The 16908-nt window shown below is 37.7% G+C and overlaps 1 protein-coding gene across 5 annotated transcripts in view; it reads right to left on the bottom strand.

The window, feature by feature from the left end:
* Positions 1 to 16908, bottom strand: part of NNT (nicotinamide nucleotide transhydrogenase) — a 95289-nt gene that overhangs the window by 18157 nt on the left and 60224 nt on the right. For all 5 annotated transcript variants that reach the window (XM_019464306.2, XM_019464308.2, XM_019464307.2 and 2 more), the window contains exons 16-19: positions 16076 to 16236; positions 13887 to 14066; positions 5905 to 6064; positions 4702 to 4783 (exon numbers count right to left, since the gene is read on the bottom strand). In XM_019464306.2, the coding sequence (XP_019319851.1) occupies positions 4702 to 4783; positions 5905 to 6064; positions 13887 to 14066; positions 16076 to 16236 (583 nt within the window). The remainder of the gene's footprint in view (positions 1 to 4701; positions 4784 to 5904; positions 6065 to 13886; positions 14067 to 16075; positions 16237 to 16908) is intronic.

Raw genomic sequence — 16908 nt, 5'->3', positions numbered from 1 at the left:
AGGCCAAAGGTGGTCTGGCCAACAGTCAACCCCCGAGGAACAGGGTCGCTTTTTAGGAGCACAACTGACACCTCTGATCTGAGAAATTACTGGCAATTCTATTCAATAGGCTGAACATAGACGTGAGTGAATGTACATACTTTCTTTGGTTTTCCTCCCTTCTACCAAAAGTTTCGTTCATATGACTAATTACACAAATAACTCCCATCACACCCACCTTCCTGGCCACTATGTTTTTCAAAAAGCCAGGCTCGGAGCAAAGTGCAAAGAAATAACACCACATTCTTTCAGAAAACTTGAAGCCCTGGCTAATTCATCACCCAGTGGTACCAGCTGTAACTCTGAAATTCTGATACAATTTTCTGTGCTACAGCTGTTTGTCATCATTTCAGCTGCATCTGAACTGAAGACACAATGGGGCTGTAAGTGTCTCCAAGTCAGAATCTTCAAGCCTATGATATAACCTCCCCGTGAATGTACATTTCACTGTGAATACGCAGAATTTTCATCCGTGTACTCAAGGACCTATTCTCAGGACCTAGAACGGTGCCTGGCACCAAACACTATATAACTATCTGTTCAGTGAATGGTCATGAACATGAATAGTCATGTCTAAAAAGAATGTATTGCAAGTTGTCGCTGAAATGCTAAATAAAATGTCTTCTTTCGTTACTCAAATTTCGGAATATTTTATCAGGCCTAATTAATATCTATTCTCTTCAGAAGCATGTGCCTTTATTACCTTATAAATCTGAATGTCCTATCTCTTCCTGCATCCCAATACATAACAAATCCAAGAAGGCTGAACTCTGTTTACGTGAATTATATGTAATCCATGAAAAACAAGAAAATCCAGTTAGACTGACAAAATATTTCATCTTCAACTATCTTCAAAGAACGGATTCCTTAGCAAAAAAACACATATATTTAAACCGATAGCCATGCCACACGAGACTGTAAAGCACTATTAAACCGCAAATACCAATGGCAGCTGGATGTGTTTAGACAGAGAATGAAAAAGAGTAAATGTTTTTAAAAACCTGCAAAAAATTCATGTTCTGAGTAGCACAAGAGGTTTCAAAGGTCCCCTGGTTAATTACCTACTCCTCTCCTCTGCATTCTGATCTTCCTTCCACTCTACTTTTCCTAGCATACTATCACATTAAATGGAATTCATTCATGGATTCATTTGTGTACAGATTTGTTTTCTCATAACTATAAACATTTGAGAGTGGGAATTGGGCTTATGCACCCTTGAATCCCAATCCCTAGTATAAATTTCTACCAACAAATTATTAACAGAAAGATGTAGTTGAACATTAATAGGAAAGCAATACATAGTATCAGTCAGTAAATCAGAGAAACTGAAAGGTGGTTTCACAAATTCAAAAGACTTCTGTGGTGAGCCAAGCAACATGGCTTTCTGAAAAGAAAATCCAGCAGTGATTAATTGCAAACAGAAAAAAATTACACCTCTTTCTAAGAATTACTCACTGGGAACACTATCTCTGCTTTATAATGAAAAGCCCATCGTATTGATCCAAAGATTGGGAAATAAAGAGAAAAAAAAATGCATTTTTGTAGTGTAAGATTTTGGTAATAAAATGCTTTTAGAGATCAAGCAGAGGTTAGGGAAGCTATAGAGGCGTTCTGGCCAACTGGGAAGCAACAATGTACTGGCCACTAGAGAAAGTCTAAGTCAGTGAACATTCATGCCGTTCGGAAAGGAGCTCTTGTCATGAAATGTCATGTGCTGCATTATGCAATCTCAGCTCCCGGTGAGTATGTTATGACTGTAGCCAAAGGAAAGGAAAACAGGAGTGTCTCTAAATCAATCATGGGCCATGAAGCCAGACAGACTGTATGACAGATGCAATTTTTCTTGGCACCACTTGGGCATAACTAATTGATGACAATCGTATGTCCTCACTGGCACATTTCCATGGGGTATGTGTGCGAATATGTCACCACATCTGGATGCTAGGCATGCTGGGGTCCTGAGGCACAAAGATCTACTGACACCAGAGGCCCAGCAGCTGTGCTCAATGAACACCGTGGGAGCTCCACAGAGTGATGAAAGGACAAAATTACTGCTAACTGTAAATACAGATTTATTTCATTAAAATACGAGGTAATGCTGCAGCCATCTCATGCAAACAGACATTTGTCTCCTAAAAAAAAAAAAAAGAAGAAGAAGAAGAAGAAAGCCAGCATCTACAGATAGACATATTCCTAACTTCATCAAAAAAATCTGCATTTCTCCCAGGAAAAGATGATAATACACATGAGACAAAATCAACAATTTCTATGGCTCCCTTTCAGTTAAAAAAAAAAAAAAAACCCACTCAGAAACTAGAAAGGAAAAATAGCATAATCCACTGTCACTGTGTTAGCAAGAACACTTTGCTTCCATTTAACTCAAACATGAGATTTGCATATGAAGCTCATGGTGAAAATTCAACAGATCACAGTAAAAAACTGAACTCTCTCAGTAAAACGTTCTCAGTAAAACGACGGAACTCTCTCTCACATAAAGTCTGATATTCTGTTCACAAAATTACTTCAATAAAACACAAATTATAACTGAGAAACTATTCATATATGTTTAATTAAATATCTCCCATAAATCTTAAGTAATTATTTTTCCCATGCAGTCTAACAGAAATCAACCTAAAACAACAATTTTTGTTATGTCCTCATGGATCAAAATCACATTTTAATTAGGTCAGAAACCGAAATTTCATTTGTCTCATCCCTTTTATTATCATTTTTTCCATCCCTCTTAGTCCTCTCCCCTCACATCCTGCTTCTGTCAAACTACCCTATAGTCACGATGCTCCCCAACTTTGCATCCACCTCACCCTGGACTGATTTTCCAAGCTGTCTGGTTAATATAGGCTGGTCCGTGGGTAATAAGGGAGGTATGTCAAATTAATCATCCCTTCCCAAAGGAGAACTAAGACAGGAAAGCTATCTTTCTCTACTTCATTAAGATTGCCACTCACGTCCTAAACATTTGTGGTGATAGAAGGCATTACTAATACGTTAGACTTCTCACATGTGGACTGAATAAAAGAGAAACAATTTCTTTTTAGGAAAATCATAAAAGATTCTTTAACACATCCATTCCTTGTGTAGGTCTGCAAATGCCTTAAGTGGCAAACGTATGACTGAAAGGGCGGCCCTGTACAATACCGGATAAGAAGATGGGAATCAGTGACCAAAATGAGACTTCATATGTGAAAATCAAAAAACAAAGCCAGTGATTTTTCTCATCTTCAATCTTCAATTCCTCGAAGATTATACTAAACATGGTAACATCTACATCACAGAAAAGCTGGTCCTACCACAAAATAGTATTTTGACTCTCTGTACTTGAAAAACACAGACTAACTATGGATTGCAGGAAGGCAGAGAGTGGGGAAGGAGGGAAGGAAGGAAGGAAGGAAGGAAGGAAGGAAGGAAGGAAGGGAGGGAGGGAGGGAGGGAGGGAGGGAGGGAGGGAGGAAGGAAGGAAGGAAGGAAGGAAGGAAGGAAGGAAGGAAGGAAAGAAAAAAAATGTAGCTGATGCTAAAATGTTAGATCCCCTTGTATCATCGGCTAAGTCTCTTCACCACTATTAATAGCTGGGACATTCAGGATTCAGTCTTGTGTAGACACTCTGACTAGCTCTGATTAGTTCTAGGCACGTGGTTAGGCTTATTCTTATCATCTTCCCCAGAAAAAGTATAAGATAGACATCTAAAAGGGATTTTCATGAACAGACATTAACAGTTTTGTCAACATACATTAACTTTCAGGTGAACAAACTAACTTTATTTGATAATAGAGTTGGCTTGTCTCTCTGACTTATGATACTATGTCAATGAAACTGCTAGAGAACAGCTTCTCTACTCAAGAGGAAACAGGTATCCCTCCCCCCTGGGAGGACAGTCCTCCAGACAGTCTCTTCACTGACTCCCGGCAGCAGAGTTCCAAAATAGGGATCCAAAGGTGCATAAGCCAGATACAAAGTACTGCAAGGGTTTGTCACCCACTGGCCCCCCCTTTACATCCCTCAAACCCTTTATCCAAGGTCCTGAGAATAATCTAGAATTGCAGAGTCCTCAACTTCCTCATTGTGTTCAAGATCCTCTCAAGGGCAGAGTCTAGTGCCCAAATGCCAAGTAACAGGGACAGCTACTGCCCTAATCCATATTTCAAAAAACGTATGGCTTTAGGAAAAAAACAATTTCAATAGTCTTTGCCATAAGAATAGGAGAGCGAACGCAGTCAAACATTAATCAGCCCACGGGATCACCACTGGGTCCCACTCACTCTACAAAGACCTCTCATTTGAGATGTTTTTCTTCAGTCAGTGGGAACAAGAGAAACCAAAAGGTACAACCTGATGTGGTTCTAATGCTTTGTGTGACCTCCTTCCCCAAATCCAACCAGAAACAGGACTTCTGTTTTACCCCTTTAACAAAAATCCCAGAATTCGGTATAATAAAGTTTCCCTTTCTAAAATGGAGCTGTATTTAGGTTCTGTGGTATTAGAGACAGTGCAACTAGGTAGCAAGACTAAGGCTGGAATAGGGTTTTGACAACTCAGTTTCTTTACCTGGGATTACATACTGTAAGAAAGTCATCTAAACGTGAGTCCTCTATTTTCCTTTCCTCTCACACACGTGCTGCAAACCAGGCACTATAAGCACTGACCTGACTTTCTTGCCCTGTTCAGCGAGCATCTTCACCAAGTCTGCGATGGGGTACTGCGCTTTGGCTGCACAGAGACCATAGCCTGCAAAGAACATGAAGGACACAGAAGAATGTGACTTTATTTTGAAATCTTATAAACTACAATTTCTCCCTTGATCAAAACATATTTAAAAATTGTTTTTCATGTTTATTCATTTTTGAGAGAGAGAGAGAGACAGAGTGTGAGTGGGGAGCACAGAGAGAGGGAGACAGAGAATCTGAAGCAGGCTCCAGGCTCTGAGCTGTCAGCACAGAGCCCGACGCGGGGCTCGAACTCTCAGACCTCAAGATCATGACCTGAGCCGAAGTCAGACGCTTAACTGACTGAGCCACCCAGGCGCCCCTTCAAAACATATTTTTAGGCCAAAAAAAAAAAAGGGGGGGGCAATCTGTTAACAGGACTAGAAATGAAAGAAAACTTCTAGACTTGTCAAATCAATAGATTTCCTTTTTAGAAAACTCTTACGATAGCATGATAGAGTTAAAATCCTAATCTGAAGCCAATATATTACCTGTAATACCACAGAATTCTGGGGTAGGATTAAAGAAAAACTAAACTAAACCTGAGAAAAATTAGGGATTGGGGCTAGGAGATTAAATGACTTAGTCAATGTCATGTCAATTGTTGGAGGTAAAATTAAGAACAAAAATGAGGTGTTGTGACTCCCAGATCAGGTTCTTTCTATTAGGTCATGTTACCTCATTTTATTAGAAATCACATGATTCTCAATGATTTTTTAAAATATTTACTGTTGATAAGAGATTAACATTTATTAGCATTTATTGAGTCTAATGAGTGAGCTAGATACTTTCATACACTATTTCTAATTTAATACTCACAGTAATCCCAAAAATGATCATTGAGAAAAAAATAACCAAGACTCAAAGATGACTAAAACATTTGTACAGAATCAGAGAAAGACATGGCGAGAACCCTCTACATCAGTTTGTAAAATCTCTATATGATTCCCAAAATATTAACCTAAGCCAAGGATTCTCACCATTTTTTACTTGGTAATCAGAGGGTTGTTTCTATGTTTCCATTACATTTTCAAAAAATAATAAGTTCCAATTCAATTTTTTTCCTGTTATAAGAAACTGTATTAATACAATAAATTCCAGCAGCTCTTATAGGTTGTTTACTTTTCGCTTTTGGTTTTTTACCTGGAGTAATAATAATGCTATTAGCTTCACGAATCATGTCAATTGCATTGTCAAGGTTGATTTCTGTATGTGTGCCAGAAATTTCCATGGGTTTTCCACCAGCTGTTGAAGTGGTACCGTAGCCTCCAAGAATCACATTAGCCAGGGAGCGATTCATTGCCTGGAGAACAAAATAAGCAGCTGTGAGAGTTTAATCTACATAACTTTTTGAAAGTTTTAATCTATGTAACTTACTGTATCCAATGTATACAATATTCACAATCACTTAAAGAGGTTTTTTATTTGATCATCTAAAAAAATCACATAGATCACATCTATAAAGTCAACTGCACACTGACATGTTTTCAATAAAAGTTAATTTTAAGAAAGAATTTAATGGAAAATTACCAGTAACATTAAGAAACTAATGAAATTCAGATCCAGTTATTACTGTCTGTGTTCTGATTAAGCAAGTTCTACCTCCATATGTATTTCACCAGAGTGAAAGAGAACGGTATCTATGAGAAATTTTACAAGGTGACTCTATAGATCTCTCAGGTGAATCCTGCTACCAGTTCCAACAGGGAGGAATCCAAAGGATAGGAATTCACATCATTTAGGAGTCTGCTGCCCTCTGTCGTCAAGAAAAAAAAGAAATGCAGGAGTTGATTCGTTCTTCTTTCCCAAACCAACTACGTATAGCTCCAGGAAGCAGTAACAGAAGTGACTGGATTCATCATTAGGTTCCTAAAATATTTTACTTCCAAAAAGGTAGACGAGTAAGTTCATACACCATTTCATTAAAACTTGTACCCACCCTTTTAACTAAAAAAAAAATCTTGGGGAAAAAAAATAAGAGGAAGGCATGCTCATTTACAATCATCCAACAATGTGCCACACAAGTGAATCATGTGAAAAAATCACAGGTCTGGTTTCTACAATAGTTCATTTGTAGACCTCTGGAGCTGTGGTGGTAAAAGACAAGAAGCAAATGCCTTTTAAGAATTCAAATCACTGCAGGGATGCCTGAGTGGCTCAGTCGGTTGGGCGTCTAATTCTTGGTTTTGGCTCAGGTCACGATCTCACGGTTCGTGAGTTCTCGCCCACATCAGGCACTGTGCTGACAATGCAGAGCCTGCTTAGGATTCTCTGTCTCTACCTCTCTCTCTGTCCCTCCCCTCCCCCTCAAAATAAATAAATAAGCTTAAAAAAAAAAATGCAGATCACTGTACATGAACAAAGCAGTCATTCTACATGATCAGCACTGGATTTCTCACTTCTGAAAGGGCTATAATAAACATATGATTGATCCAATGTGTATACCATGTAAAAGCTATATAAATGAAATCTATTACTTAAAAAAAAAAGACAATACTGTATTCTTAAAGAATGAAAAGCACCTGGGATTTCCAGGGACAAGTAAACACACTAGGAGAAAAAAACATGACAACCCACACGAAGACAGCCCAGCCTGCTACCACCTTCATGCAGACGTGAACATACACGTCTGAAGTGGGACAGAGGTAGAGGCAGGGAGGACAAGGTGCAGAGACAATGAACAGAGAGCCATACCTGACTAAAGGCGGCATATCAATAACATAAAGAGGATAGATCCAAATGTTGCCAGAATTGTAATTATCCTTTTTGACCTAAGCTCACTTATCAGACACAGCATTCGCATTTTACAGAGCCCAAACTCTGGTAAACTTGTCTAAGATTATCACATACAAAATAAAGTCCAGAATATCTTTATATATTTATGAACAGACAAGAGGGCCAGAGAAAAATTGATAATGGTTTTATTTAGGTATAGAGTCCCAATCTGACATAAAGATTTAAATTCTTAACCCAACCTCCTATACTTAAAACCAGGTTTTATTGAAAATCCAAATAGCCAGGCCTGAGACTTCCAAACATTCAACATTTGTTGATTTTGTTAATCCTTTCTAGTTTTGAATTAGAAGATTCTGAAATTAACAGAAATATGTTCTACCAAATAAATGTTTGCCTTAAAAACTAAATCAAAGGAATGTGCATCGACTGATGAATGGATAAAGAAGATGTGGTATATACATACAATGGGATATTACTCAGCCACCAAAAAGAATGAAATCTTGCCATTTTCAACGACGTGGATAGACCTAGAGTGTATTATGCTACGCGGAATAAATCATTCAGAGAAAGACAACTACCATCTGATTTCACTCATATGTAGAATTGAAGAAACAAAACAGATGGACATAGAAGAAGGGGAAAAAAGAGAGAGAAAGAGAAACCATAAGAGATTCTTAACTACAGAAGATAAACTGCAGGTTGCTGGAGGAAAGGTGGGTAAGGGGTGGGTTAAATAGGTGATGGGTATAAAAGAGGGTATGTGTGTTGAGCACTGGGTGTTATATGTAAGTGATGATCACTAAATTCTACTCCTGAAACCAATACTACACTGTATGTTAAGTAACTAGAATTTAAATAAAAATTTGAAAGATTAAAAAACATTTGATTCAAAGGAGTATTTCAGACATAGAGATATTTCTGTCATAGATAACTTTTTTCTTGTTTTAAATTTTTTTAAATGTTTATTTATTCTTGAGAGAGAGAGAGAGAGACAGAGCATGAGCATGAGCATGAGCATGAGCAGGGGAGGGGCAGAGAGAGAGAATCCACAGAATCCAAAGCAGCTCCAGGCTCGGAGCTGTCAGCACAGAGCCCGACACGGGGTTCGAACTCACAAACCACGAGATCATGACCTGAACTAAAGTCGGACATTCACCCGACTGAGCACCCAGGTGCCCCAGCGCATAGATAATTTTTAAAAAGTGAAACACACAAAATGGTTCCATCACCTGCATCACCCAGTCCTGCAGAGGGACAGATGTACAAGGATATGACCACTTTACTCTAACTTGGTGTAAAAGGAACCATTCTTCTCTCCCTATAAAACTGAATGGAGGAGAAGAATTTCTGAGGACATTTAATTAATGTTTACCCACTTCTAATGGCATCTTCAGGAGAAAGAAAGGGAACCACACAGTAGTTTAACAATCAAAGTCAACTTGTTAAACACATATCCACAATTATATCACCATTAAGCTAATTCCATGTGGTCTCTTCAAAACTAAATTATTTTTCATCCCTGAATTTACCATTGCAACATCATATTTTCAACAAATGCTTAGGGTGTAGGGCTTTCTTTTGTTTGTTTGTTTCTTTCTTTTTTTTGCTTGCTCAAGTGATTAATGAGACTATCCTGGGCAGACTGAGGAGTTCCCAGCTCCCAAGACAAAGTATTCGCAACACTATCCAAGACTGTTCCTTTCAAGTTACTAAGCCCTATAATGAAAACTGTATGCTACATTAAAGAGACCCTTAATTCACATCATTCCAAGCAAACTATAAGAAATAAATCTGAAAACAAAAGAAAGGTCATAAAATAGACAAAACTAACACAATAACAACATACAGTCCATTTACTATCATTTCTCATTTCAGTGCTTTGTGGGTGCCAAATAATTGACTGCGAAGCAAAAAAAGAAATTATTTTTGGTTTGGCTTTGATGTACTTCATTCTGTTCTATTTTCATTTGGAAATAAGCAACAAAGTACAAAAATCAGAAAATTCGGTTGGAAAATGCTGTTCCCCTTCTACAAGCGCTCTACCTCCCAGGCTGTTTGGACACAATCTCAAGTACATGGACTGTAAAATCATGAAGAGGTTAATGTCTATATGACTGATAGACATAAAGCAAATTATTCACTTGAGCTGCTTCTTTGGACACTATCGATATTTTTCAGTTTAACATTGGGTATTGTATAACCACAGCACTCGGCTCAGAAGACACACAAGAGAAGAACTGTCAAAACAAAAATTCAATTTTCGGTATTACTGATTAGCCACTCGGGGAGCATTTCATTCCCTCTCACATAATAAAAGCACTCTGTTCTGGTTTGGACTTGCATGTTTCCTTTAATAAATAATAAAATAATGAAGCTACAACATACTAGTAATATTAATAGATATCGATATATGATAGTACATCTGTTACCATATGCTATCCAGAGAAGATTCCAAAATATGAAATGAGCTGACAAATATTTATCTAATGTTCACGTAACAAGTATTATACTCATCTGAGGTGCCAGGTGCTAGGTCAGGCTCCATAAACACAAAGGCAAACAGTAAATGACATCTTAAAATATCTTCCTTGTAAAATGAGAATAGTATCTCCTACCTCCAGAATTAGTGTGGGGATTAAACGAGCTAACATTTGTAAAGCACCCAGCTTTAATGCCCAATCACGAGCAGCTATTTCATTTTTATTTTTATTAGGAACCACTCTGAGCTGCTAAAGCATAGGCCATGAAGAAACAATTTTTTTGATAATAAAACAAGCACAAGCCAAGAATCAATGAAGATTAATGTGAAAAGTCAGGAATCGGGGCAATCTGGAAGGAGAGAAAATTTCTATCTTCAAAACTGAAAACTACAGCAGGGTCGTTTCTGTCGTTGCCTTGTTTGTTTTATAATAAGACATAGGACTGAAGAGAGTGTGAGAAAACTAGCTCCCCACGCATCACCGTTGAGAGCTAAGACTGGACGGTCCTTTGTGGACATCAATTCATCGATATTTGCTAAGACTGGACGGTCCTTTGTGGACATCAATTCATCGATATTGAGAGCCAACAGAAAGCTCTTACTCCCTTTGACCAAGTAATTGTACTTACAAAAAGGTCAGCTAAAGGAAAAAATCAAAATGCACAAGGAGGTATACTGAAGAAAAAACCACAAACCAATACTATGGACTTGGGTAAATTATGGTATATCTATGTGATACAACAGGCAGACACCAAAAATTATTAGAAAATCATTGGTGAGAACATTAAACAACACAGAATATATTTGAACATAGGTTTATGGGAAAATACTGGAATTAGAATATTAAATTTTAAGAGTTAAGTGGTAATGGCATTGCAAATGATTTTATTTATTTATCCTTTTCCACTTTCTTCCAAATTTCCCACATTAAGCATCTTTTATTTTTGTAATTGAATAGTATTTTCTAAAAATTTAAAGCTTCGGCTGTCCTTGAATCCAAATTAATTTGAGTTGCTATTATAAACAGAGTATCAGTCTGATCCAGAGTGACACTTAGGGTCACAGACAGCTGTAAGAATACCCTGTTAGCCTTATACGGTACAGGAATAAAAAATATCTGTGAAATGCTGACAGTAAATGACATGCCTGACGTGGTAGAAATAGAAAGAAAAAAAAAGAAATACCAGATCAAGAAATATGAAAGAAGAGAAAAGCATAAGACAAAGATGAGATAGTCACAGAAGTACACATAGAAAAAAGTATTTTCAACAACTGCCTCTTACTACCTTATTCTAGTTACTGTCATAGAATGGCTACTGTAAGTTTCTGTAGTTACTATAACCAACAATAATAAAAGAAACTAGATGAAGAAGGGAATGGGAAGGAAATTAAAAAAAGACACACAGAAATTTGAGAAATACTACTGATAAGATTTAAGAACCTAAATAAAACCATTTAAGGAAAAAAAAATGATAAAGCCAAGAAAGACCCATGATGATGCTCTAAGAACTAGACATAAGTACTCCTCACCTCTCCCCAAATCAGTATGCCACTGGCTTTGTTAAAATTTAAGTCTTCCCGTGTAATTTTAAAATCAGTGTTTTGACCAACAAGTTTAAGTAATGATGAAAATCTGCTGCCCCCTCCTGGTCATTCAAATTCACCAAATGAAGCAAAGTCAAACCAAGAGTTCATTTTTAAATGCTAAGTGAAATAAGTCAGTGAGAGAAAGACAAATACCATATGATTTCATTCATATGTGGAATATAAGTAACAAAACAGATGAACAAAGGAAAAAAGAGACACAAACCAAGAAACAGACTCTTAACTACAGAGAACAAACTGATGGTTACCAGGGGGGAGGTGGGTGGGGACGGGTGTATAGGTGAAGGGGATGAAGAGTAAACTTATCATGACGAGCACTGAGTAATGTGCAGAACTGTTGAATCACTATACTATACACCCAAAACTAATATAACACTGTATATAATCATACTGGAATCAAACAAAAAAACTTAATTTAAAAAAAGTTCATTTTTTGAGAAAACTATCTCTAATACAATTGAATACATTTTTCCTTGTTCACAAACATTTGGTTTTTGTCTTTTAATTTTTTTAATGTTTACTTATTTTGACAGACAGGGAGAGAGAGTGCAAGCAGGGGAAGGAGGGAGAGGGAGAGGGAGAGGGAGAGGGAGAGGGAGAGGGAGCGGGAGCGGGAGCGGGAGAGGGAGAGGGAGAGGGAGAGGGAGAGGGAGAGGGAGAGGGAGAGGGAGAGAGAGAGAGAGAGAGAATGCCAAGCAGGCTCTGTGCTGCCAACACAGTGTCCTCCCTGGGGCTCAAACTCATGGACTGTGAGATCATGACCTGAGCCAAAATCAACAGTTGGATGCTTAACCAACTGAGCCAACCAGATGCCCCAAACATTTGTTTTTTTTAAACCCAAAAGCCTGACACCTTTCAAGCAGGAGACACAAGCTTCCACCTTTCCAAATTCCCTGAACAACCTGGAAGATTTCATTTTAAAACCTCTTCCTTTCTTTGAACTTGGGCTATCAAATCCTTTGTTTTACAATATGGCCAAAGAAAACTAATTTTTTTTACTATAAAAAGATAACCTCAGCATTCAATTTACAAAGAGATTTTCAGTGAAAACATTTGAGAAATTCTGAGTTATAAAATAAGGGTGGGTCTTTTTTAAATATTGTAATAAAAGAATGGAGGCAGAATAAATGTCCTTTTTCTGCCTGAATTATAAATCAGCAGAGCCACATTCTGATGTCACTCCATTTCACACTTGCCCTTTCACAGTCATTCAGAACTGTTAGAGAATAGTATCTATCATCTGAAAACGTTTTCTAGTCAAACCTTTAATTATTTGCAGGATATCTTCTTGCCATCCAGAAGAGAATTAGAAACAAAAAGGAAGCTAAGAAGTATTTGTTTTCTTAATTTTTTTTGCTTTTTTAAAAAAGATCATGCTGACCACAAAACTTCAAGATAGGCACTCTCACAGATGACCAGTGGGAGTGTTAATTGAAGCAAGCTTTCCGGAAACAACACAGCAATAAGTAGAAAGAACTGATAAAAATGAGCATACTCTTTCACTTCGAAGAATCGATCCGAAGACAAAAATCAGAGGTGCCCAAGATGTATTTTCTACAAAGAAAAATTAAAACTCAAACAATATAATTTTTATAGGGAAGTATTAAATAAATTTTATATATCCATATGATGGATTTATATGAAGTCCATTAAAATAGTAGTTAAAAATCACTTTTAATAAGGAAATGACAAGAGGGGCGCTTGCATGGCTCAGTTGGTTAACCAACCGACTTCGGCTCAGGTCATAATCTCACAGTTCATGAGTTCGAGCCCCACGTCAGGCTCTGTGCTGACAGCTCAGAGCCTGGAACCTGCTTCGGATTCTGTGTCTCCCTCTCTCTCTGCCCCTCCCCTGCTCTCGCACGTGTGCTCTCTCTCTCTCAAAAATAAACAGAAATTATTTATTTAAAAAATAATAATACTCAAAATAATAAAATGACCAGAATATAGTAAGACGAAAAGAATAAAATGTAAAACAGTATACAATATGATCAAACAAGTAAATACACGGGTATGTAAAAGAGAAAAAAAAGAGAGAATACAAGAGATAGACCGAAATCTTAAATGCTTATCTCCAGCTGGAGGGAGTCGGAAGATTTTTTTATCTTTATATTTAATTTTCCTAATTATCTACACTTGGGTGCTTTAAAAGCAGTCTTGCAAATTTATTCAGATGAAACACTCTGAGATTTCTACTGAAGAAAATAGGAATGGACACAGTCGTTTCTACTGCAAATAACAGAAATACCAAACACGTCCTTATTTTGAGAACACCATGTCTTTTTTGTTCACACACGTTTCTTACCACACACATGATGTAGGACAGGATGGCACCAGAGGAGCCTATGAGTGCGCCCACGATGGTCAGCAGGTTGTTGTTGAGCAGGAAGCCCTCCGCACACAGGGCCCAGCCTGAGTAGCTGTTCAGCACGGTGATGACGACGGGCATGTCTGCACCCCCGATGGCAGCTGTCAAAGTCACACCCTACGATGAAAACCAGAGCAGAACCAAAATTAATACGATAAAAATAAAACCTCTGACACTGGACATCTTGGTTCTTAGTCATTCTGGTTTCCAGTTAACCTACTTCCCTTGAAGTTCTCCTGCCAGTAACAACCAAGTGCCTCCTATCGGGTCAACTCTCCCGCAGATGCACCAAGTGAGAACACTGAACCACCTCCCCGCCCCGAAATATCCCTAAGTCCCTAAAAGGCAGTGATGAAAAGCAGGCAAAAACTAGAGAGGGGTCTGCACTTGGAAAAAGGTGAGAGCACTGAGTGAATTTTATGGTTTTTATGGTTAGTCTAAGGGCAGGCACCTGCTCGTGCCAGGAGAAAGAGCTGAAACTAAATCACAAGCCCACAGTCTCACTAGTTTGAAGATCCAAGGACAGGATTTAGGGTGACTAAGGCAGCTAGAAAGGCAGAAGGCAAACTGCAAAGGAGCGGGCTGAAGAGAGGGAGCCCCAAACTCTATATATAAACTCGGCCCAAATCTCTGGCTCACTCTTTATGCATTACGCATTGATCTAATAACAGATTTCAGCAACCACCGCCCCCCACCCCCGCAATTATAGGTGAGCCAGATTTGAAATCTGAAGGCAGCCAAGTTAGCTGCCTACAAAAATAAATTAAAAAATAATGATCAATATTCTTTGGAGGAATACAACAGAATCCAAAGTCTGTCTAGTGCAACCCCAAATCACTAAACACAGGAAAGGAAAAACATGATGGGGAAGAAGATTTTTGCTTTTTATTCCACATACTCCCACATACGTTGAGTTTAAGATGTGAATGTATTCACAGGCTACTTAATTAAGTCAAAAGCAATTAAAATAGTCCACAAAATATTTTATCTTACTCAGACATCCTTATAAAAGCATAAAGTAGCTCTGAAATATCAAATTCATCCCTTCTCAAAAATAGTAATTCTTAAAATTTTCTATTTCTATGCTATTGGTTTTATTTTGAGACATTTTTTTACCTCTTTTGCTCTCCTGAATAAAAAAAATGTCAAAACTACTTTTCATTGGTTTAAAATAAAACAAAAATCAGTGCTATATAATCCTGAAAAAAATTGGATTGTCAGTAGTCATAAAGAGAATTTTAAGTTATTTCTCAGACTTCTAAAGTTTCTTGGTCAAAATCAGTCCTTTTAGGATTACATAATAATAAGTATTATTTTAACACTGTAAATCATGAATCAAGCAGCCAATATGTGTTTGATAAGCAATTACTATATGTCTAATTTTGTGCTAAGCACTACAAATTATTTTAAAAACTTAAAACATTAACCTTGTCTATAAGGTTGACTCCAGACTAGACAAATAAGGGAATCAGTGAATAACAGCTGTTTGCAAAGGCTTCCTACACTGATATAATGAAATGCTACACTGTAGCACATGGCCAACTAGAGAATGCTGTATGTATCAATATACTAAATACAAAAATTAGAGAGGAAGAGGAGGACCAAACCTACCATGAAAGGCTTTGCTGAACTCCCCCACTGAGCCCAGAGGATTTATTAACTGCATTCCATTTTATATACTGTGGTTATTTAACTTGGTATCCTAGTTTCCAATAAATGTTAACACAACTAATTGGCAGAGAATACCTTCCACTTATCGCATAAAACCCAAAGCATTATTCTGTGGGCCCTGTCACAACAGGGAGGTTCCTAACGAATGGTATTGAAAACACTTGGCTTTTTAAAATTCCCTATTCACCAACACACCGATCCAGTGAAAAGACCCCAGAACAATAAATGTGTCACATGACAACTTTGGAAGGAACCATTACGTGGAAAGAAAGAGTGGATTTTTCTTCTTACACTTTTCTGTGTTTTCCAAATTCTAAACAGAACACGTGACATCATTTTGAAACACGTTTATTCCATCAACGGTCTTGAAGAGATAGAAATATGATTAGACTGTAATCAAACAAAATACTGCCAGTTCCTCACTGAGTGCATGCTTTCCATCTCTGACTTCTTACCATGACAGCAGAGAGAGCCGACACAGAGCCCAGACAGGTGATGCCGGTGGTAAAGCTAGGGTCCATCATGAACGGGACGATTCCACCCACACTAGCAGCCAGCAGGCCTGCATTAAGTAAGTGCCTTCCAGGAAGCAGGAGAGGGGCAGATTTCAGGATACCTAGGACCAAGGGCATGTCAGTCAGAACCTAGCACGTGTCATTAAATTAAAACAACAACAACAACACACACACACACACACACACACACACACACACACACACGTGTCATTTAATCCTAAACTACCAAAATTTATATCAGCATAAAAAAAGGACCTGAAACATAAAAGCAAATTAGGGCTCTTAGATGTAACAAATGTTAACAGAAGTAGGAAAAGTATGGCTCAACTTAACTGTTCTTTACTTTGATCACACAACAATTTCTTTACTCTTTGTCACAAAATCTTAAAAAATTACTTTTTTCCCGTATGACCGACACACAAGTTGTTAAGTGTGGTTTCATTTATTTAAAACTTCAAAACAGAGTCCTAGCACATTAGCATTTCTGACTCTATCAACTGAGCCCAAGGGAGCAGAGCCCTGGTTTGCTACTTGTTTTTAAAAACAAAGCATGAGACAAGAACATCGTAGGCTTGAAGTTCTTTTGGGATTTTAAGTTCCATGGAAGTTTCCTATTTAATTTTAATGACTTGATTACTGAGAGGCCAGACCAGATTTTTCTATCATAAACTAGTTTCTATATAGACTCACTTTTTCATGAAAACACTGAAAACAGCCTATGTGAGGTTTGTTGTTTTTTGTTGTTTTTTTTTTTTACCCCCACTTCTATTTTC

This window comes from Panthera pardus, unplaced genomic scaffold (assembly GCF_024362965.1).
Source record: "Panthera pardus isolate Hobbes unplaced genomic scaffold, ASM2436296v1 HiC_scaffold_2, whole genome shotgun sequence".
In the NCBI taxonomy this organism is placed as follows: Eukaryota; Metazoa; Chordata; class Mammalia; order Carnivora; family Felidae; genus Panthera; species Panthera pardus.
The sequence above is the reverse complement of the archived record's forward strand: the minus strand, read 5'-3'. Positions and strand labels throughout refer to the sequence as shown.